Source organism: Alligator mississippiensis, chromosome 2, assembly GCF_030867095.1.
Source record: "Alligator mississippiensis isolate rAllMis1 chromosome 2, rAllMis1, whole genome shotgun sequence".
Taxonomy (NCBI): domain Eukaryota; kingdom Metazoa; phylum Chordata; order Crocodylia; family Alligatoridae; genus Alligator; species Alligator mississippiensis.
This window is the reverse complement of record NC_081825.1, coordinates 61,629,955-61,654,199: the sequence shown is the minus strand read 5'-3', so window position 1 is coordinate 61,654,199 and position 24,245 is coordinate 61,629,955. Positions and strand designations below refer to the sequence as shown.

General features: G+C 41.0%; 1 protein-coding gene across 3 annotated transcripts in view; it reads right to left on the bottom strand.

The window, feature by feature from the left end:
• TRMT9B (tRNA methyltransferase 9B (putative)) overlaps positions 1 to 24,245 on the bottom strand; it is a 48,247-nt gene that overhangs the window by 20,665 nt on the left and 3,337 nt on the right. For all 3 annotated transcript variants that reach the window (XM_019481278.2, XM_059721773.1, XM_019481277.2), the window contains exon 2: positions 2,242 to 2,396. In XM_019481278.2, coding sequence (XP_019336823.1) covers positions 2,242 to 2,395 — 154 coding nt within the window. In that variant the 5' untranslated portion in view covers position 2,396. The remainder of the gene's footprint in view (positions 1 to 2,241; positions 2,397 to 24,245) is intronic.

Here is a 24,245-nt window from a genome sequence, read left to right as displayed (position 1 = left end):
AAAGCCTTTCTGAATGCCTAGCTGTAAGGAGACTCTCTGCCCTCAGGATTAGTAAAACTAATTCTTGTCTTCCTGGTTTACATTTTAAGTTAGAATAAGTTGTGTATGCTGTGTTTTACTGGGCTGTATCTTTGCTTAGATGAAGATTTTCGGTAGTTCCCTGTTGTATGCTTTACAAATTGCTGTGCTCAATACATGCTTGCTTCAGAGAAAGTACTTTTTCCCTATCCCCACTCCCAGGCTGCTGTGCTAGCCCCAGCTGGTGCCTGGCTATGCCCCCTCCACTCCAGCAGGGAGGGGTGAGAGCCTTGGAGGGCATTTCTCTTCCCCACCTTTGGCAGTGGCTGGCAGGCATGCTCTAGTGGCCCCCGGCTTCTGGCTGGAGCCACTACAGGCATGTGGCTGCATTTCCTAGTTTAACAGAGAATGTCTGTCCAGTTAATCAGTTTAAGCTGTGCATCCTGACTAACCTGCAAAGAGTGAATCAATTCAAGCTTGGGCTTACTGAATGTCTGTCCCTAGTGAAAATGCCTCCTTGTGTAGTTTCAATTAACTAAATATCAAGGTGACAGGCAATTCTTATAGCCCCTAGGAGCTACGAAAAACCATTCCAGGAAGATTAATTAATGAAAGTATGCTACAGAATATGTTATTAGACTGTCAATTAGTGAACAGACAACCTTAAGGCCTAGAACACAAAGTAAAGTGTTTCAGAGGATTGTTTGAGTTGGGAGACTGGGCTTGGGTAACAGTGCTCTATATTTATCTCTGGATCCCTAACTCTAGAGGGGTACAAAGAAGGTTTACCTCAGTGTGGAAGGAGAGACCATGGGAGGGGAGAAAAAACCAAGAGTGACCCCTCTCTGCAACTTACCCTAAATGGAGCAAGGAATGCCAGAGGGAACAGAGCTCCAAGCAGCATTTCCAGAGCCACTGATCACCACCAATGGCCTCATTGGTCAGAAAAGGGCAGCTGGGGAGAGACTGCAGCATCGCAGGGCAGAAGATGCCAGAGGACTCTCCCACTTGCACTGGTTTCCAGCAGGTGGCAGATAAGGAGTGCAAGCAGCAGGCATGGGTGGTTGGAGGATCACTAGTAAATTCAGGTACTGAGGGCCAGGATGTTGGAGCTACTGTCCTAACCAGAGTGAATTGCCACAACTAAAGAGAAGTCAGGTCAGAGGTGGCACAGGCGAGATGGGAGGGGAGCTCAGCATAGAAGTTTTCCAGAGGGGATTGTTTTTTGACAAAAGACTGGAAATTAATTGATAAGGGAAGTGACCCAGAGGTGAACTGGACAATCAATCTCGGCTTAGAGACAAGGGATGAACTGATGGAAGTATTTGTGGGATTTTTTGTTACGACTGACTGAGGCATGAGTTGATTTGTTTTTGTTGAGTTTGGCCCTTGGCAGGACTGTTAAAAATAGCAACTGGCATGGGACATTGATCCTGAAGACAATGCTTGCCTGACTGAATTTCGGCTGCCTGACCAGAGTCGGTTAAAAAAGGAATTGATTTAAGTTCATGTGTGCCCCTGTCAATGAACCAATGACAGGGGAAGGAACTTGTTAAACTACCTGTCAAAATCCCCAAAACCCTCAGGGTACCCCCCGGTAGGGCCTGACACGGATCCTGGGCAGCCTGGATAGGTCTAATGTACGCAACCGGGGGCGGAGAAGGTTTACCCCCAGGATAAGAGCATCATACAACATCAAGGAGGTGGTAAGGGTGGAGTGTAGGGGAGGCAAAGCCCCACGTAAAAACTCTATTGACAGGCCCGAGGTATCACCCAGCAGAACTAGATCCCCAACAGAAGTAAAATCAAAGTCATCATGGGCGAGAGAATAACATCAAAGAGCAGCTGGGTAACATCATGGCTTCGTTCATCCTGTCATCATCTGTCAGGAGGACATCAGGCTGGAGGGGACCCAGGTCTTACAGCACCTACTCTTGACACTCAGATTGAGAAATGCAGATATGCACTTTCTGTATAGTTAAGATGATTCATTTCATGGAGGTTGAAAGAGTAAAAAGAGATGAATTTCACACTGTTGTAGAAGTCAAAGAGCAAGTGTTTTGTGAAACAGCCTATCACAGCCATGTAAGCGATCAGATAGAGCAGTAAGATACATGACATATAGCACCCAGCCTACTATTAAAAATATCCTACACACTAAGGTACAAGTATGATAACCTTAATTTGTAAGTCATACTCTTTGCATACAAAACAGTGACTTACCTATGTCTGCAATGAGACTGCCAGGCTTTTGCTCCAATAGAAACTGACGAACACGAGGCCATGCTTTGCTTTGCAAGTCATTAAAATAGGAGGCTGTGCTTTCATACACACTGTGTACATGTTGCTTTTCTAGCTGGGTAGCCTCATGTTCCATCCTAAAGAAAGCATAAGATGTAACAGACAAATATTATGCATAGTAGCACATAAACTGTAGCAGTGGAGGTTGTAAATTTTTATAGTAATTTAGAGTTCATGGCCTGATAAATTCCCAGTTATAAAATTATAAGATTCACCTACAACATGTTATCTTTGTAAAGTGCTTTCTTTTCTCAAAGGATCTGATTTAGCACCATTCAAGGCAATGAGGTGGTTAGCCATGTTAGTTTAAAGTTGGATAAAGCAAGATGGCACCTTAGAGATTAATTGGTTCAGAGAGGCATGAGCTTTTATGTGCTCAGAGAGGTATAAACTTTCATGAACTCTTGTAGGCAAGAACCTACTTTGTCAGGCGCATCTCTGAACCAGTCTCTAGATGCCATCCTGGCCTATCTTCTGCCAATCAAGTCAACTGAAGTTTTCCAATTGAGCTCAATGGACACAGGGTAATGCCCAAAGAACATTATGCAATAACCTCTATGTAGGAATGCACAATGACAGGATAATTTTACTAAGAAAATGCAGACAGTCTCAATGGGTGGGAAATCATACAGCAGTTTGGGGTACTAAACACAACTGAAAAAATAGATACAAGTACACAGAAAGTAATTATATGAATTGAAATGTGGCCAGGACATTGAACCTTAAACCTGATAATCCTTCAGAAAAGGGCAATGACATTTCTAATTCCCAATGATCTACAGCTGGTTGGAAAATTCTCATCAAAACACCATTTTCCACCAAAACACCCTTCTCCCTTTTCCAAGTCTGAATCTCAGTTCAGCGACTTCTCTGAAAGATGGCCCTCTCAGTATTGCTGTTATGACTGTGCTAGGGCACTTGCTTGATACAGACTGAGATATAGTGCCGACACTGACTCATTACTACAACTTTTTCATGACAATGTAATTTACTTTCCATCCAAGCATTACAGTCCAGCCTTATTAATCTCAAGAGTTCTGATGAGATTATGTTCCATAGTTTTATGACTTCGAGCATTTATATGGTATTCTTCATGTTTACTCACATAGCTGACTGCCTGGTTTAGAAATTGTTCCTTCATATTATTAAAATGGGAGTTATTAATCACCCAGTGTTTTTATTCAAGTTGCCAACAGAGACTAAACCTGTTTACAGGTTCCCCCTGAGGCAACAAACAACACATTGTAGAGATGAAATCACCAAAGTGATTCACTTGCTTGCATCTGAAAATGTCAGAGGGACTTCCACTTGCCAGAGAATGCATTCCTCTTGATTTTCCTTAATTTTCAGGTACCACTAGTCTCTAGAATTAGTTCATTGTAATAGCTTTTAAGAGGCGAGTTTTAAACAGGATAACAAAAATAACATAAATTCTTTAACACTCCAGCCCTGAAAACAATTTAGATGTGCTTTTAACTTTGAAAATTTGAGTAGTCCTATTCACTTCAATTGAACTGCCCATGCACCTTAGGTACATAAGTGTTTACAGAATAAGACCTACGATTTCAGTTATTTATCTGCTTAATCAATTTTATGGCCTGTGTTATGCAGAACATAAAGAGCAGGTGATCATACTGGATCCTTATGATGTTAGCATCTATGAATATCTCCCTTTAAGAGAACCTTAACTGCTATATTAACTGCTTCAATATTCAAACTTTGACTGCTAAATTCAATGTATTAAAAAAATACTCAGACCTTGACCGCTATATTGACTGCTTCAGGGAAAGAATGAACAATGAAATAATCAACAACACATGCCACCATAACAACCTCTCCCCCTCAGAGAGAAGGGCCATAGAATCCCTAAGATCTAACCACTAAATATTAATACAACCAGCAGATAAAGGAGGAGCTATAGCTAACCTTAATCGTGAAGTCTATATAAAAGAAGCCAACAGACAACTCTCTGACACCACCTACTACAAAAAACTACAGGATGATCATACTCCCCTTTTCACCTTGAAACTCAAAACTACCATCAAATAATTTCCATCAAACTACAAGAAAATCTACAGAACTTGATCCCCTCACTACACAACCCAGGGACTTTTTACATTCTCCCTAAAATCCACAAACAGGGAACCCTTGCAGACCTATCATATCCAACCATGGAACCCTCACTGAAAAAATATCAGGTTTCATCAAATCAATCCTAAAACCTCTCGTCACCTAAAGAGTGAGTTTTGTCCAAGACAGAACAGACTAAGAAAGCTTAAAAACAGGCCACCATCCCAGCAACATTTCCCTCCAAGCCACCATGCATACTACCAGCCTATATACCAACATCCCACATCAGGATGCCATTCAATGCCTGCCTTACATATCTACAAGAGCAACATTACAACTCAGACTACAGACCCAAAGATATTACTGAAATTATACACTTCATCCTCACACTTAACTTCACTTTCAATAACCAACACTTCCTCCAGACCATGGGCACAGCTATGGGCACAAAAATAGCTCCACAGTATTGCAACTTTTTCATGAGCCACCTGGAAGAAAAATTCCTCAAGGACTGCAACATTAAGCCCATGATATACTTAAGATATATCAATGACATCTTCATCATTTCGACTGAAAACCTGCAATCTCTGATTGATGTATATTAGAAATTCAACAAGCATTACCCCTCCATCAGACTATCTCTGGAATACTTCAACACCAATAGTTTCTTTTTAGATATGATGGTCACTATCCAGAATGGTAAAATACAGAGTACCACATACAAGAAACCCATGGACCAACATACATATCTTCACAGAACCAGCAATCACCCTGAAGACACCAAGAAAGCTGTAATATACAGCCAAGCCCTCTGATACCACCAAATTTGCACTGAGAACACCCATGATTGTCATTTCACAAATCTCAAAAGGGCCTTCACTCAACAAGGATGATCCTCCAGAGAGATAGATCACACTGTTGAAAAAGCCACTCAGATACCACATGAAGAATTGCTGCAGTACAGAAGGAAAAGCCCCATGAATTGCACACCACTGACATATCATCCCTCCCTGGAACCTATACAGAAAATTCTCAAATAATTGCAACCCACACTAGAAGGAAACCCAACTGTTTAAGAGACCTTCTCAGAACCACCCATCCTAGCCTTTAAGGAAGCACCAAACCTTGTCAGCCTCATCACCAGAAGCAAACTTCCTACGGTCCAAAACACAGCAAATGATCCAGACCATGCCATGACAAAAAATGTAAAATCTGCCAATATATCTCCACCACCCCCACAATTACTACACCCCACAAAAGAACCATCAATATTCCTGGATTTTACACCTGCACCTCCAGGAATGTTATCTATCTCATCCAGTGCACCAAATGCCCTGATGGAAAATATGTAGGAAAAACCAAATAACTGCATACCAGAATGAATGCACACTGAAAAATCCGTCAAACACAAAAATACCCAATTACCTGTGGGGACACACTACTCACAAGAAAACCACTCTCTCTCCAATCTCTCAGTTCTAATCCTCAAAGGGAATTTACAAAACACCTTTCACAGACGAGCCTATGAACTTCACTTCATTAACCTACAGGATACAAAAAATCATGGACTAAATATAGACATTGGATTTATGACACATTATAATCTGCCTAACATCTGATTCTCCAGGTAAACTATTTACCAGCTATATTAATTCCCTCCCCCCACCCCGCATCTCTCATCCTTTGACTACAGCTACATTCACTCCTCTTCCTACCCCCACCCCTCCACCTGTCTCTCACCTATTGACCAACCCAATTTACATTTTTAACTGACTGATCTTCTTGCATATGTACTAGCCTCTGGCTTCTTTACTACTCCATCCAAAAAGAGCGCAGACCATCTGCAGATGCTTTGTCTGCCTGACGAAAGGTAACCGCAAAGAAGAATTTTTGCCAACTATTAGAATTGGTCTAATACAGGGGCGGGCAATTATTTCAGGCAGAGGGCTGCTTACTAAATTTTAGCAAGCCATCAAGGGCCGCATGACAGGCAGCCAGGGGCAGATAAATATTAATTTTCTAAATTTTTTAGGGGCCCCATGGCCAGATAGAATGGCCTGGCGGGCCACATGTGGCCCGCGGGCTGCATTTTGCCCACCCCTGGTAATAAAAGATATCAGATTTACCCAAAGAGACTTGTCTGCCTAGGTCCTTAGACCAACAGGGCTACACCCCTATCTCCCTTTAAAGCATTTACATTTAGTCTTAAGAATCCTTTCTTTCATCATTTCTTATGTGATCCAACATTTTATTTTGTGACTATTTGCAACAGAATATTCTGAGTTTTAACTAGGAGCACTTAGAGTTGTAGAAACACGCAAAATTAGGGTTGGAAGGGACCTCAGGAGATTATCTAGTCCAACTCTCTCATCAAAGCGTGACCAACCCCAACTAGATCACTCCAGCCAGAAATTTGTTGAGCCAGGTGTTAAAAACTGCCAAAGAAGATTCCACCTCCTCTCTGGGTAACCTGTTCCAGTGCTTTCCCACCCTCCTAATGAGAGAGTTTTTCCTAATATCCACCTAAACTTCCCTTGCTACAACTTGAGACCATTGCTCCTTGTTCTGCCATCTGTCACTACTGAGAACAGTCTAGCTCCATCCTCTTTGTAACTACCCTTCAGGTAGTTAAAGGCTGCTATCACTTCTGAATGTATAAAACCATATTTGTATAATTTTTCAGTCTAATTTGATAAGAGCTTAATAAGGTTGCCAGTTGACTTCTGTTTAGTGCTTTTTTGAAGTTATACCAAACTATAGCTAATTATCTGTGAGAGAACTCAGGCAAAGCACATAGCATTGAAACACAGACATGAACTGTTGTGACATATATCAAAATTTGTTGAACTAGTGCTTCTTCAGGGTGCCATTTCACAAAATGTAGTAAAATAGGCTGGGTTAGTTCCAGTAATTGCAAACTACTATTCATATACTATTGTTAAACCCAAAGGTTTTCATCTAATTCAACCCTTTAATAAAATAGCTGAGTTACATTTTATCTTATTTTGGGTGTTTTATACCTATTTTCCTTTATCATTCAATATACTCCATGCTCTCTGTTTTACATTTCAGGTTTGGTGACCATGTATTCAATGTTTCTAAGTGGCCTTATCTCTCCACTTGAAGCTCTTTCTTTTATTATTGCAATTCTCAAAAAAATGAATGTTTTCAGCTTGTCAGACTAAATTAACCTTCTGAAGAACCACCATTCATGTTCAACATGGAATTAATTATCTGAAGTGAAGGTTACATCAGATATTTAAAATAGACACAAAGACCAATAAGGCACTGATCTAATAGATATTAACTTTTGAACTGGCAGCATAAAGTTTCACTTTAAATAAGATATCTTAATTTAATTCCAATGTAAGGTGAATTGTAATTAATCCAGTGAATTAAATGTGAACATTTTTCTTTGACTGCATTTTGGGTGGGAAGTCTAGAACTAATTTTGATGGGCACTGGACAAGACTCCACGCCCAGGCCAGCAGTCACCAGTCCATATGCTGTCAAGTGCCATATCTCCTACATTAATTTTTTTTTCAACTGTCTGATTCACTGTGATTGATTTTGACTTTTCTCCTACAGTGAGAAGTATACTCACTGTAACAGCTAGAAGTTCCTCTGGTAACAGCACTGCGGTCTATGTTATTAATTATTATATTTTATCTGGCCTATTTTTCCAGTTATGATAAGTAATGGTTCTCCATCAATTATCTAAATGTTAGAGGCAAGGTAATATAAATATAATTATTTAAAAAAAACAACATTTTTTTAAACCTTAAATGATAGTCAACTTAATTTACTTTTCATAATGTATTTTGCTTGGATTTTGCAGTGACAATGCTCCGATAATGAAATACAACCAGCCAGATTCACTCTCTAGTTCTATTCATTACCATATAATAGTGCTATATTTCAGCTTGCAACACTGCAGAAATGTCCTAAGCTTTTACATTATTTTTTTTTAATGCAGAAAAACATGTAAAGTTTAATTCTTCACTCTTGTTACACCAGTTTCACACTAGCTTAACTCCAGTGAAGTCATTAGAGCTACATCAATGTAAAACTTGTGTTAACAGAGAAGAATTAGGCCTGTGCAATAATATTATAGTTTGTACCTGCATAGCACAGATACATGACTATTTTTCTTTAACAAAATATGTTTCTTGACTTTAAAAAGTTGACAGCATCTCTTTGGTTCACACAGTAAAAAGTGTTCAAGGTTCTGATTTCTGGTCTAGAACATCCATAATATTGGAGAGTCTACTTAGGAAAAAAGGTAACACTACTGAAAGTTGCCACCACCCAACTCTGTTAGGCTAGAGGCAGACATTCAAAAAGCCTGAGCCTAAATTGATTCAATCTTTGCAGGTTAGTCTAACCTGCCTAGATTGAATCAGTTTGCAACTGTACAAACATTCCCTCTGAAGAAACACAGGCATATGCCTGCAGTGGCTCAGGCTAGAAACTGGGGGGGCGCTACACCAGTCCTCCCTTCCCTTCCACAGCTTTTACCAAGGAAAGAACAGAGGGACATTACCAGCTACCTGTTGATTAGCTCCAAAAAGTCCTAAGCTGACAGTATCCTGTCTGCCTTTGTTCTGTCTCCTACAGCATGGACCGTAGCCAGCATGAGGTATGCTAGCTAATGCTAAGAGGTGTCTGTGAAAGGCAGAGGGGAAGGGGGAATCCCTGCTTGAGCGGGGTGTGTGGGGGGAGGTGGGTGGAGCAGGAGGAAGCCAGGCAGACACCACTTTACTTGCAGTCTCAGCGGGAGCCTCCAGCCAGGGAACAGGGAGGGGCCGGGTGGGAGGGGCCACCCCTGCTGGCCTAGAGCAGAGAGAAAAGCCCCACCCAGAGTTGCAAAGCATCTGGGACACTGGGGAACTCTGGTTTAACTTAAACCAGGAAGGGGTCTGATACTACATTCAACCAGGTTTATCAAACCATTTTCAGCCATTTTGAAACTGGTTTATGTGCACTGAACTTATGTTCTCTTACAGGTTTAAACCAGTTTCTGATCACTTAAACGTGTAACGTTTGTCTCTAGCCTTAGAGTCCAGTAGTTCTTTCCAGAAAGAGCCTACTCAGGTCTCCATTGAAGTAAGTTCTCTCCACTGATTTCACTGAGTTTTGTATAAGGCTTAACATGAAGAGGGCCAACCAGAAGTGAGGGCTTGACCAGGGCCCCTGGAGGATAAGCTGAGTATGTGTAAACATATTATGAAAAGCTGACTCCCCCTCACTCACTCTTACACATACTTTTAAAGATATTTGTGTGCACACTTTCTTCTTTCAGTGGTCCACTATTTGGAAAAATACTACTCCCACATGGGGAGATGGAGATCCTACTTCTATGGCGCACCCCCAGGAGGGTGCATAATTGCATGTAAATCACAAAATACAGGAGAGGAACCTCCTCCCACCTCTTGGCCCATTAGCTAAGGCATCCTTAGATGCTGGACAACTACAAATTGCTCCTTTTATCTCCACTGAGCAAACTGAAGTGACCCTGACATAAACTAGATAGCACAGCCCAGAGTGAATCTTCACTTGAACTTTGAGATGCTCAGAGAGCACTTAGCACGAATAAATGAGTTTTAACATAAGAATACACACGTTTTAAGTGTCCCCAGTATGGTCGAAGTTTACCGTGTTAATTTACCCTAAGGTGTCACACTGCCACGCATTCTGCCTAACTTCAGATTACCACCGGTTAACTCATGAGCGACTGGTACCTTCAGAATCTGGGGGGGCACCAGCAACTAATTGCCGACCCGGGGGGGGGGGGGGGTCCTCCAGCAGCCAATGCTCTTGTACCTTGTGATAAGGAGGCAAAACCGGAAGTACCATCGGCACTTCTCTCAGTGCTGGCCAGCACCAATCTCAGAGGGGCACGAGCCATCACTTCACTCCATGCTCCCACTCCCCAGCTGGCGAGGGCTAATCTCAGAGGTGGGGCGGGATGTGCCCCCTGTGCTCCCCCTACGCATCACCCATGGTTAACTACTTCTCTTTACCTATGTAAGTACTGCCTAAAGGAGTAGGATTTAGACCTTAGTGTGCAGTTAGAATATCTGTGTGCAAAGCAGCTCACTCCACTTCCAGCTTTTTCAAACAGGAATCAGTGCAGAATAGCTAATGTGCTATAAGTTCACACTGCAGCTTGCTCTGCACAAATTTCTCTGTAGACAAGTCTTTAAAGTACGGATACAGCTGAAGAACTAAGAGATTTCTTCAGACATAGCTAGCCTAAAACTCTAAACAACAACAGCTTTTTCCTTAACATAATTTAGGATCCTTCTTCAGGAACATAATAGGCACTTGTTGCAGACTAGCTATGAAAAGTGAGCATACTACTTGGAGCCATTAGTGCCATTTTTTGCTGGTCTTGTAAGAAAATTAATCATCAGTCTATTACTTGTAATTATGGTGTCTAGATAAATCAGAATGCCTAGAAAGAAAATATATTGCATTTCAAAGACTATATTCTGTACAACTCTCAGTTTTTTAATCCCTCAGTTAAGAAAAACCTTCAAAACCTATAAAAGTCAAGGCCCAAAGATCTTAAAAACACGTAACCACATAAATGTTATAGTCAAATATCTGACTAAGGGTTCCTTTCAGTCTGTGTGAATCCGGTTCTTTTCTTTTTCCATTAACATTTTAAAACCTTTTAGATAATTAAGTTTTCAAGGAGAAAAACTTTAGAGAAAAACTTGTTGCTTCTAAATGTTTTATTGCTCTTGAAGTAAGGACTTATATTTTACAATGTAACCTTGAAATGACAGAACAAATTCCAAATTGCAGCACTTAAAAAAAAGAGGGTTAGATTCCCCTTATGCTCTTGTACCTTGTGCTAAGAACTTATACATTTTATAAACATGGTTAAGTATTTTGAAACATAGCTAAGTATTTTATAAACACAGCCTACCAACATTAAATCTACTTGCTTACATACACTTACAGGAGAAGCCCATGCAGCAGGGGCTCCGTTTCCCACACCCAACCACCTGACAGCGGCAAACAGGAGCCATGATTCAGACCCAACACGGCTGTCTGCTGCACCGAGAACTGAGGAAAGGGAGGGAGTGGAGCCCACCTGCTGTGCATGCCCAGCGTGTACCCTCCAGCCAACATAGCCAGGGGGAAGACCCATTTGTGGGGGGCTCTATTCCCCCCACGCAGGCTCCCACTTTCCAACATGGCAGACAGCTGTACAAAACCAAGCTGCAGCTCCTGTGAGGTGCTCAGGTGAGGAGGTTAGGGAATGGAGGTGCCCGCCACACAGACCCCCTGCTATCCTGGCTCAAGGCCAGATCTGTACAGTGGATGGCACTGCCCTGTGTGGCTCTCCATCATGCCAGGAACCGGGGGTGTAGGGGAGCAAAACATCCTGCCACGTGGACCTGGCATAGTCCCTCACCTGACATAAGCCAGCAAGCTGGGGGGCCCACACGATGGAGGGCACTTTGATTTCTCCCCCTGCCCCCAGGTCCTGGCCCAGCAGATAGCTGCACAGGTCCAAGCTGTGGCTCCTGCCTGCAGATGTCAGCAGCAGCAGCCAGGCAGGGGGATGGGAGAGCACAGCTCCCCACTGTGTGGGCTTAGCCCTGAACCAGCACAGCAAAGGGGGCACGTGATAGGAGGCTCTGCTCTGCTCTCCCCTTCCCTCCCAACCAACAGCCTGACAGCTGGGGGGCCAGAGTGTAGACTGAAACTGCACTGGGCCAGGCAGTGAGGAAGGAGGGAAGCCCCCACCACATAACCCCTGCCAGCTATCCTGGCTGTGGAGAATGCTGGGGTGGGGGTCAGGGGCCTCTACTCTCCACCCCCTGGCCAGCCCAGCTTGCAGACCTAGGCAGGACATAGGGCTAGGGAGCTTTGCTGCCTCACCTCTGTGACAGCCCAGGGGTGGGGACGGGCCGGCTCAGCCCAGCACTCAGCCAGTGCAGATGAGTACCAGCCAAGGCTAGTCCACGTGCCCTGTAAGGGGCAGTTAGCAGAGAAGCCACAAAACAACTTGGGATGCCACGGGACTGTAACCTAACTTGAGTCTAGAGGGGATCTGGGCAGAAGTTTGATAGACCAGTCTAACCTAAAGTGATTATATCTGATACTACATTCATCCAGGTCTATCTTAGATTGGGTTCCACCATTTTTAAACCAATCTATGTATACTCTCTTCTGTTACTGGTCTAGAGCTTCTCTTCACCGATCACCTATACTGGTTTATGTGTAATGTCTGTACCTAGCCATGGAGAGCCCTGCAGGCCGAAAGACATGACTCTATGGGCCAGATATGGGTGTTGAGCGTGCTGGGTGTTGAACACCACTAGTTTAAAATGTTTTCACTGTTGAGCCTTCCCTGATTTCTTTTGGAGACTATTCCACAGTTTAAATAGATTGCATAATTCTATTTTGGCCTGACTTACTGAGAATCAAAAGGGAATGCCCCTTAAGACCACTGATTTATCTGATAAGCTTAATTCAGATGCCAAAGCAGAGCTAATGGAAGTGTTGCTCAGACATCAACATGTATTTTCAAACAAGCCAATACTGACACCAAAAATAGTTCATCAAAACATCACAAAGGAGAGACAACCTCTGCAAAGTTTGGCATACTGCACCTCAAGCAACCTTTGGGAGCAAAACCTTGAAGACATAAAGAGCATGCTAGAGCTGGGGGTTATTACAGAATCAAACAGCCCCTGGGCATCTCCCATTGTTATTGTCCAAAAAAAGGATGGTAGTGTAAGGTTCTGTGTAGATTACAGAACAGGGTGGCTAAAACTAAAAAAAATGTGATATAACAAGTAAATTCCCAAGCTGTTTGCGATGTTGGATGTTGCTAGAAAATAGCTTATCTTAGCTAATCCTTATGGCTTGTTTAATTAGTTAACGAGGATTAGAATGTATCACCCAAGTTTACGGTACAGAAAACTGCAGTAAGAAAAACTAGAGTTGCCAGGTGCCACTGGGTGTCATTTTCTTATTTTGTATTACAGAATATATGTCCCTTATTTTGGAACATCATGGCCCCAGACCATAATGGTGATGCCATAAGTCTATTCCCTATTTTACTTCAGCATAACTCAGCTTTCCCAAGGGAACCCCATCCTATACTTGTTTTAAAAAAAACAGAAGTACCAGTGAGTTCAATCAGGCTTGCTCCAAAATTAAGTGCACTCTAAGTGCAGTCAGTCTTAGCTTTTTTGGTAATTTGGAATTGGATCTGCATCCTTGCTGAAAAAAAGAAATGTAAATGATTACCTGAACAATAGAGTGAGAAGAACTGAGAAGAATGACTATTCAAAAATCATTTTTGTTTCAGGATCCCATTTAAGCATGAGACTTTGACTGTCTATCTGCAACAACTTCAGAGTCATCCGTTGGTACTTTTAGCAACAGTGCGGCAACTAAATGTATTTCAGACAACAAAGTATCAGTAGCAAGCAAAAGATTTCAATCATCCAGTAAAACCACCACCCTGGATGGATTTGTAGTAAGGACCAGCAAATACCAACAAAATACCATAGATGAAAAGATTGCTCGGTTCATTTATGCCACAAATTCTTCTTTTTGCATTGTTAACAATAAACACTTCATTGACATGGTTGAGTCCTTACGACCAGGCTACACTCTACCTGGCAGAGCAGACATTGGTGGAAGGATGCTAGATGCAGTATATGAGAAGGAACTTGAACAGTGTGCAAGAAATACTGAGGGGAAATTTGCCAGTTTAAGGCTTGATGGGTGAAGCAATGTACACAATGATCCAGTATTGTGTGCCCATGTGACAACAGAAGATGGGGTTGCATATCTTTCAGAAACAACAGATACATCAGGAACTGCCCACACCGCAGAATATTTAAAAGAAGTGGCAGTGAAAGCTGTAGTAAACTGCTAACAAAAATTCAACTATCACGTGTGCAATTTTGTCACAGACAATGCTGCAAATGTGGCAAAGATGAGAAGATACTTAGAAGAAGCAGAAGGATGCTTCTTAACAACATATGGCTGCAGTGCCCATTTAATGCATCTTTTAGCCAAAGACTTAAGTACTTCTCCAAGAATAAAAGAAAATGTTGCTGAAGTTGCTAAATACTTCCGTAACAACCATTTTAGTTCAGCTTCACTGAAGAGAAAGGAGGATCCAAACTAATTCTCCCTCAAGATGTTCAATGGAATTCTATGGTTGATTATTTTGAACAATCTATTAAGAACTGGCCTAGTCTCATAAAAATTTGTGAAGAAAACCAGGATGAAATAGATGGAAGCATCTCATCAAAAATATCTAACATTGAATTAAAGGGGAATGTAGAGATTATGCTCAGTATATTGAAGCCTATATCCATAGCCTTAAACAAACATCAGAGATTGTTGTCACATTGCTGATGCTGTTGAAATTTGGAAGGCACTTCAAGAGACACTGAAGAAAGAAATACCTAGCCAGAAAGTTAAACTGCAGGCAATAAAGAAGTGAGTGGATCAAGCACTAGCTCCACCTCATTTTCTTGCAAACTTTCTCAATCCCAGATATAAATGTAGATGCCTTACTTCTGAAGAAGATGCTGCCATGGCATGGGCATCTCAAAATCACTCCTCAGTTATGCCAGTCATAATAAATTTCAGGGCTGGAGGGGAACCATTTAAACAGTGCATGTTTACTGATGATGTTTTGAACAAAGTCACTCCCCTGAGTTGATGGAAATCATTAGCCAGACACCTTGAAACAGGGTTCCTGCCATTGCTAAACCAACTTTTCAAAGCAGTAGCTTCCTCTGCTGATTGTCATCATTTGGGATTAGTCACTCAAAGGACCATCCATCCCTCAGGAGCTAAATGAAGCTTGTGGGAAAGGGAAGAGATAGGAAGGGAATCAGAAAGGGCCAGCAACTCAAGGCAGCTCCACTCCCTCCTTTTCTTTGCCAGTCTATAACGAATGGGTCACTCTGTTCACCTCCCTTTCACCCCTATTTGTGCAACACCAGGGCTGGAAAGTAGGAACTGCCTAAAAACCTTGGAAGAGGTAGACCAGGACCTCACTGTACCAGGCCTGGAAGAGAGAAAGATCCCTAGAGCTATGCTGCACTGCTGGGACAGATGCAGAACCAAGAGCTAAGAACTGAGCTGGAGCCCAGTAGTCAGTCGTTGAGCTGGCAGACAGGCAGATGGGAACCCGAAATAATTAATGGTTTGGGAAGACGCTGATGCAGCCTTTGACAGTTCCTGCAGTTGAGACCAAAATCACCATACCTTATACAACGGCAAAAATTAATCACATGGCAATTGCCACTGATACATTGTGCTAGACAGAGAAGTACATAAAACAAGACAGACCAAAAAAAAACAGTGTATCCGAAAGAAAAATATTTATATTTTTGAGCCAAATCATGATTTTTCAGGATCTGATTTATGATTTTTTGAATTTCTGGGACTGGCAACATTGAAGCAGTCCTCAAAGACCTAAACTAGTCCAGTTACATTACTTTTAAGGGTGAACCAGTAAAATAGGTTCTTCTCATCATTGAGATTGGCTTTGCTATTAATATGTAGAAGTCGCGTTCCTCCATATCAAAGGTATCATCTCAATCTCTCATCTTCAACACCAGCCCAATCACAAAACCCATATTCAGCCCAGCTGTATTTCCTCTTCAACCATCTCTTGACCAATATTGCTGTGTTATCCATCCTTGGTATTCATACATGGAAAATCAGAGGCCCCTCTCATATTCAGGTTATAGAGAATATGATGGTACTAATTTGATTAGTCATTAATTCTCACCTTATTCAGTATAAATAAATTATAAGGTATAGGTGTCTGTCCCTTAACACTCTGCTCCCTGGAGAGGATAGCACGAGTGGAACAGGTGTTAAACAAAGCAAAACTGGTATCGACCTAACAAATTATGTAGTCCTCGCTTTTTCTTGCCCACCACAAGGCAGAGGAGCAAGCCAACAGATTCCACCTCCTCACCATTCCACAGACATCAATCTTTCCAGTTTACAATAACATTGGGGGGGGGGGGTTCAACCAACTAAGAACAATCATCGAACAGCCTACTCTAGGATAGAGTATAAATCCATCAAGGCTTCTACACACCATAGTCTTCCATTCTGCACACCTCCACAAAAATCCCCTGACAACCTTGCATTTCATCTCCTCCTAAACTCTTAAATTTCTTTGTAGCCCTCCTCTAAAACCAACCCCAAATTTCACTACCAGCTCCTTCAAGGCTGCCATACCCTCAAGACTGAGTTTATGAATCACAATAATGCCATCAGCTCAATCTGACAGCTTCTCCCATGACATTAATAAATAAAGTCAACAAAAACATTAGGGGTATGGTGACATACTCAACTGCTTCTAGATATGAATCAATATGTAAAAACAGCTTTATTAGTAAAAATTAAATAATGAAGGAAAATCATAATAACCCAAAAAGAATGATTAACCACCCAAGCTGAACAAAAAATGTACTGGGGCAGGGTGGCCAACCTGCAGAACAAGTGCCACAAGTGGCATTGGCAGCCTCTGTGTATGGCACAGAGCAGATCAGGAGGGAAAGAGGCAGCAGTGATCAATAGGGCAGGAAGCAGAAAGCAGCACTGCAGATCAGGCAGGGAGCAAGGAGGAGAAAGCAGAAAGCAGAGCAGGAGCTCAGGTAAGGGAAAGGGATCCAAGTGGCACTCAGGGAAGATTCCAAGGCTAATTTGTGGCACACCTGCCAAAATGGTTGGCCTCCTGTTGCTCTGAGGTATCCATTTCCCATCAGGTACATGAGGCAAAAAGCTACATAAATTCAGCCATTCATGAAGTGTAATTATCCCCTATGAATGGATTGCTAGGCGTATCTTAAAGATAAATGTTTAGATATATGTCTGGGTATTATGTGACTGAAGTTTGATCCCAGATCCTTACGTAAGCAAAATTTCCATTGACTTCAGTAGGAATTTTGTTTTAGGATTGAAAGAGCAAGCTCAAAGTCAAGCTTCACATCAATGATTGCCAGTTAGAAATTGCTCATTTTGAGCCTAGAGTTTTTCAGGTATTCCATTAATTGAATTATTTATGGGATTCACATAAGTTTGCTATTACTATATTTTTGCTTGTTAAAAAACTATATGTTTGCCTATTAAAAATACAGAGAGAGAGAGAAAAAAGCAAGAAAGGGAGGAAGGGTAAATCTTATCCTGCTCATGAAAAGACTAAAAGCTTTGTGATTCTTTTTAAAAGCTGTCAGACTAATTAAAAGTTTACTTATTGACAATAAGGTGTATTAATTTGAATGAAGGCAGCATCTGATGTATAATTATTAACAAATGAAAACATCTGTTTCACAATCGCATCTATTTGTTCTTAATTTTCTCTTCTAGTCCAAAGAAAAACTAGTATTAGCAATAATATAGGAAATATTTCTGAGTGTTCAGTTCTTTATCAGTTAGTCATTTAATATTTCACTATATTGTTATACACATGGGGCTATGTTATGACTTTTGAGCTGACATGTAGGTATTGCTATTTATTTTACTTAGGCCCGGCAGAGCTAGAAGGGTGCACTGTAGGTGATGTTTTCTCATTAGCATTAATTTTATGGGCAGACACAGTTACCAGCAACTTATCACCTATTATGATGACCCTGAGCTATGTGTATGCCTTACTGTTACTAGCTACATGGTTTCTGAGAAGGATGTGAGGCATATATTGTTTTTTTACTCTGAAAACAAGTATAAATTGCCTTGTAATTTTGCTTCATTTATACTTTTATTAAAGCCTGCAGAAGCCTTCACTGTTGTTATGTATGTGGAAGTGCCAACAATTACTGTATTCCTTTGAATGAAAGATGCCCTTGAATTCAATTTGTACCCAAATTTTCTGACTCTAAATTTAAGGAAAAAAAGAAAACATCAAATAAAGACACATTTACAAAGATATAGCTATGGAGCATATAGAACTTTTTAACTTTTTTACCTGAATTGAAGATGAAGGCCATTTTTAGAATAAATATTTGGTTTCCAAAACTTATCTTATATCAAGAGTACAGGAAGTAGTTACTGTACTAAGTTACTTTTGTACACAGCCCTGATCCAAATTGCTTCTATTCCAAAGACACTGAAGAAGCACACAAATAGTTGGGGAAAGACTAGCAGTATTTTTATGTTGTGTCTGTTTAATGAGGTATGTAGCTAATTTGCAACTGACCATTCCTTAAGTATTATATTGGCAATTTCTTGTTAGCTTTATGACATATGCTAGTTTTAAGGAATTATTGTAGGAAGAGAGGGTATAACCCATTGACCTAAAACCAGAGAGATCACTCTGGTTGTAAAAGATGGCTGGGAAAAAAACACAAAGACAAACAATGCATGACAAACAGATAAATGATAGATAAATGCTGGTGCCGTTGCTGAGAGCAGGGAGTGCTGTGATATAAAACAGGGAGTGGCAAGGCCTGCAGACCAGATGTGGCTCAGGAAGTGATTGGAATTGGCCCAGAGTGACATGAGGGATTGGCAGCACACAGTTCCACCTAGTATGTCCTCCCTAACTCCCCCACACATGCCAACAACTTCCACCTGAAGCATCTCTACCGCCACTTCTCTCTCACCCCATATAGCGGGTGCTGCTCTCAGTCGCTGCCAAATTCACTTCTCCCTACTGCTGCTAGGGGTGGGAATCAGCAGTGCATGGCACGCATGCTGAAGGTGGCAGCAGCAGCCTGGGCTCTGTAGAGGGGAGTGGCAACTTCCAGTAGCAGGGGCACTGACAGCCCACAGCAATGGCCAGATCACAAGTGGCACCACACCACTCTAAAAGGTTGCTGACTTGGATATAAAAGATAAGGAAAGAGTGTTGAGTTTTAGTGCAGGGTTTTAAAAGAAAAGTGAAGAATCTGGACTGTCACAGGGAGAAAGAAGGGAACCTTTGGAGGAACCCAAAGAGACACGCGCCATAGTTACAGCAACAGTCGTAGACAACGGTGTGATAAGAGTGGCCTTGATATGACTTTTGGATAAACTACAAGGATTAGATTTAGTAAACTGTGTGGAGGAAAAAAGGATAAAAGATTTATTCATAGTCTGGATATATTAATGGGGATGTCAAAGGTGATTCTTAAGTCGTATAAGTCTAAGTGACATGGTATATTGATGAATATCTGGCTATTAATTACTTGATTGATCAGTTAGCTAAACCCGTCACACTATTAAGTTTCCAGCAACCGATATTATTGTCTTTCAAATTATAGAATCATAGTACAAGAAGGGCCACCTAAAGTCATCTAGTGCAACTGCATGCACAGATAGCTAGATCTAATTCAGCCTTTTCTTAAAAACTTCCAATAAAGAAGATACCACAAAAAGGAGATACCAAAACCTCCCCAAGCAGCTTGTTCCATTGTCCTACTGTCCTTACAAAGAGGAATGACATTATCATTACTGCATTTGCTAACAAAAAGTAAATTGTTTAATTCTTCTGTGAATATCCACTAATAATACTAAAACGTTCAAGAAGAGGGATGATCAAAATATTCTGTCTGTTAGTTTACAGACCATTTCAGAGATGGAGAGTTGGTTTTTCCCTGTCTTAAGTATGTCTGCAGTGTCTGTTTAGATGTTGTTATATATGATGGTTATATAGATTCCATGAGATAGGTTAGCCTGTCATAATTAATTAACCCAGAAAACCATAAACCAAGCATAGCACAGAAGGCTTGATTAGGAGTCTAAGCACAGACTGAGCTCTCAAAGCAGCTTGTAAATTATATTCCTCAAGATGAAAGAATTTGTCTTTGGAAACTTGTTCCGACATCCCAGCACAGTGATATAACCCTGAAGTCAGAGATTAGGCCAGTAGTTCTCAACTCAAGGCATCCTTCAGAAAATGTCAACTCTTAGTTTTCACTCGATTTTTTTACTGCTGAAAAATACAAATTTTCTGTTGCAAATGACTCAGAAAGACCACAACAGCTCAGAATGCTTTTAACCTTATAGATTCCTAGTTGAAATCTCTGGGTTTATCTTGTCAATTAAGTTTCCACAACTAATAATACTAACACTTCCTGGTGCCCTGGGGCACCCCTGGAAAGAACTAAAGGCACCACAGGATGTCATAGCACCCTGGTTGAGAATCACTGGGTTCGACATCATCCAGCTCCCCTCTCTAGCCCTCCTCTTGAAGGTGAGCCACTGCGCCTTGAATTTAGTGGATAAAGAGCACTGGGGAAGTTTCTACCCCATGAAGAATAAGAATCCAAGTTAGAAGCCAGGGCTCCTCAAATCCAGGGCAGCAGCCATTTTAGTAAACCACAATCCCCCTAGCATACTGTCTTCCTCCTAATCCCACATATCTTCCTCCCCTGGCTGTACTAGAAGCCAGCTTCAAGAGGAGGGCTACCCTATATCTCTTGATTCTATCCACTTCAGAGAGATTCATTATTGTTTAAGCATCAGATCACACAAAACCTTGGTTCTTCCCCAAGATGTTCATAATTAAAGATTATTAGTACCAAATACAGTTAACACTGTTCTAAATCATGTTTCACATATTTCTCATACTGATAAAAACATTTCCTAAACAAAAACATTTTTAAATATTTTGGTTTTTCCTTTAGAATCTTCAAAGTAACGTAGAATAAATGCCTACTATATATTTTTCCCTAGTACATTTATCTTGTCTATTATTTTTAAAAATATGTTTTTCTCTCAACATGTTCATCACTTGCAGTCAATAAAGCCAATGTACAGTTCCACAAGAAGTGCAATCATGGAAAAGAATCAGTTTGGGGCCAGACCAAAATAATTTTTGTAGGGCCCTAAATGGAATTTAAATGGAATCTAGGTGTACAAGTCAGAGAAAGTGATCCAGAAAGCAAACCATTTGTAAGTTAAAGGTGCTATTAGTGATAGTATGGCACCTCCCCTCCAGGCACTCTGGATCCCAAGAGGATGGAGGTACTCAAGTGGGCAGCCCTGAATCAGGTTCCTAAGTTGGATGAAGAGTAGGAGTTCAAACACACCTGGCACCTCCTATTGTGCCTAGGTCATCTGGATTGCTCTTTGGAGGTATTTAAGGGTACAGTAAAGCATACAATTAGAGCTGTTTCAAAAGGAGAGGAGGGTCTGTTGATTCTGACCACACAAGGGTCATTCAATTTGAGCAGTTACATGTGCACAAGCTGGGTGTGGAACAAATGTAGCAAAACTGTTCCAACCTTAACACTGCTTCACCTAGAGTTAAACTTGGAGTGGCTTGTGCACATGTAACTTAGATCATAACAGCTACTGTGCAGTCCGGAGCAACAATCTGAATTTGAAACTGCTCCAAATGGACATCTGTCCCTGCCCTAACTGTCTCCTTGACCATATAGGGATCCTGGGGCCTAACCTCACTGATCTAAATCATCCTTCTGGAGAAAGGCAATGCAACACCTGAGTTGAGGCATCTGTAAGAATGATTTAGATTTGGCCCTTTGGGCATTAGATTTCTGCATATAAATTGTCATCAGAATCAGATTAAAGTCAATACAACTTTATATTTTTTCTGTAGCATGCAGCAATCCCACTGAACAGCTTTCAGGTTTACTGAAATTCCTCTCCTCATGCTTTTACTCCCTGTAAAAGAAAATACTTCTCAGTCTTTTCCTTTGAAGTGTGCGCTCAGGAGTATTAATAATATAGCTAAAACCACAAATGCATGGTATGTCTCAAGTAGTGATAGGAGGTTTATACAGGTAGCAAGAATATCCCAAGTTATGATACATACATTTCTTTAAGAAATGAGAATGATATTGGAAGGAAGATAATACTTCATGTTTCAAGTGGTCAACCAATCTCTACCTATTAGGGGTTAGGATGACACCTGTACACAGAGTATGTCATACCACAGTCGCTTAATATGGCATCTCCTTCGAAACATTCAGCCACTGCCAGAGACAGGATGATAATTTTTACTAGAAAAAGCAAGGCCCCCAGACCTTGAATTATGTTGAAGGCCTGCTTAGATAAAGCAATCTTAACTATTCAACTGGGAAGGAAATAACCAAGGTCATCTCTGAGATACCTACCATATCATCTCTTCACTGCTAATGTTCTATTTACAGAAACTGGCACTGGCAACATAATTATTTTTAGGCTGAATGTGTTTTCATTCACTTACTTTGTTTATTAAGCAAATATCATTTTTGTTAAGCACCTGAGCTAAAATATGGAAGAAAGACTTGACATCTACAACAAATATATTCTGGCATATTATCAATACTTTCTTTAAAGATTCCAGTCTACTACAGCCTACTTTAATCATTTGTCTACAAGTAGGAGTTTGCTTGAAATGTAAGATTTTTCACTGACAAACCCACCTCCCCCATAACATTCAGTATGTGTGTTATGCCCAAATCTTTTAGTGAGTAAAGCATTCAGGTTACGTCTGTGTCTCAAGTAAATTTCAGACAGTTACATAAAGCCACGGTATGGCATATATTTTTTTTCTACTCCCTCTGAGCTAGGAAATACCAGTGCTATTTTTTCTCTACATTACTTGCATAAAGAAAATTCTGTTGGGGTGCTTACTGAACTTTTTAAGGAAATCATGTCATTCTTGTTAAATTCTTTTAAAGTTTTAAAAAGAATAGGTTCAATTCTATACTTTTGAAAAAATATGTAATGGAAAAAATAGCAATCAATCTCTAAGCATTATAAGTGAGGCTTATGTACATCTTGTTTTATTATATATATCACTGTGTATCTTTTTTTATATAGAGAAAAACGCATGCATCTTTAAGCCAGAGCTTGCAAAGATATAGGCACCTGTTTAATATTATGCACAGCCTTGTTGAGTTCAGTGTGCCTAGTCACAGTGCTTAAAGTTAGATAGGCATAAGTATGCTTAGGATTGGTACCTGATTACGTTTGTCATATTCCAGCCACTCTAATTCATCAGTCAAAAATGGATGGTGAAATAACTGTATGAAAATGGCTCTTTATCTGTTCCTCTAATACATGAATAATTTCAAAATTTGGATTTGTTTTATGTCTGGCGTTAGGATTGTGTTCAGTCTAATTTAGAATTGATGAGAGAACTATGAAAACCAGTTTGCATACCTTTTTTCCCACAAATGCAATTTGACTTAAATGGATATATATAGTCTGAGAACGTTTAACAGTCCTCTGAATGCGTCTTTGGCACAGGCAATATTGAGATGCATAGCTAAATTATGCATGCAAATAGTTGCCTCAATTTTACATCTATCTCCCTGGATAAGTAAAATGACATAAGTATATTTGAAATACCTCAGCATGAAAGCTATCAGGACTATCAGCACACTAAGTTGATCTTCCTAAAATTAAGACTCTTCTTGAGTGGATACAAATTCATCAGCTAAAAAGATTTTCTACAAAGTGTATCCATAACTGACATAAATATAAATATACGACCCTGAAATCCATAATAAAGAAACATGCATTCCCTGAGTATTGTCTTTCACAGAACCAACTTTTGGACTTTAAGGCCGCATCCACACAAGTGTGGGCATCTGGTCTGGAGACAAGTAGAGGCAGCACACCTTGTACCGCCACTACTTGTCCCCAGTGAACTCCCATGCCATGTGTGCTTTAGCACGTGGCAAGTTACCCCGGGTGGGGTAGGAGAGGCTGGGGCCAGCACTGTGCTGGCCCCAGCAGCCTTACCTCGAGTTCTGGGCTACAACCATGGCGATTGTGCCACACGAAGCCTGGCCAGCAGCCGCAGCATGGCTCTGGGTGGCTCGGCTCTGCTTTTGAGCAGTGCGCGCTACCTCTACATATGCTGCTCTGCTTTTTTTTCCCCACAGTGGTCAAAAAAACCCACAGGAAAA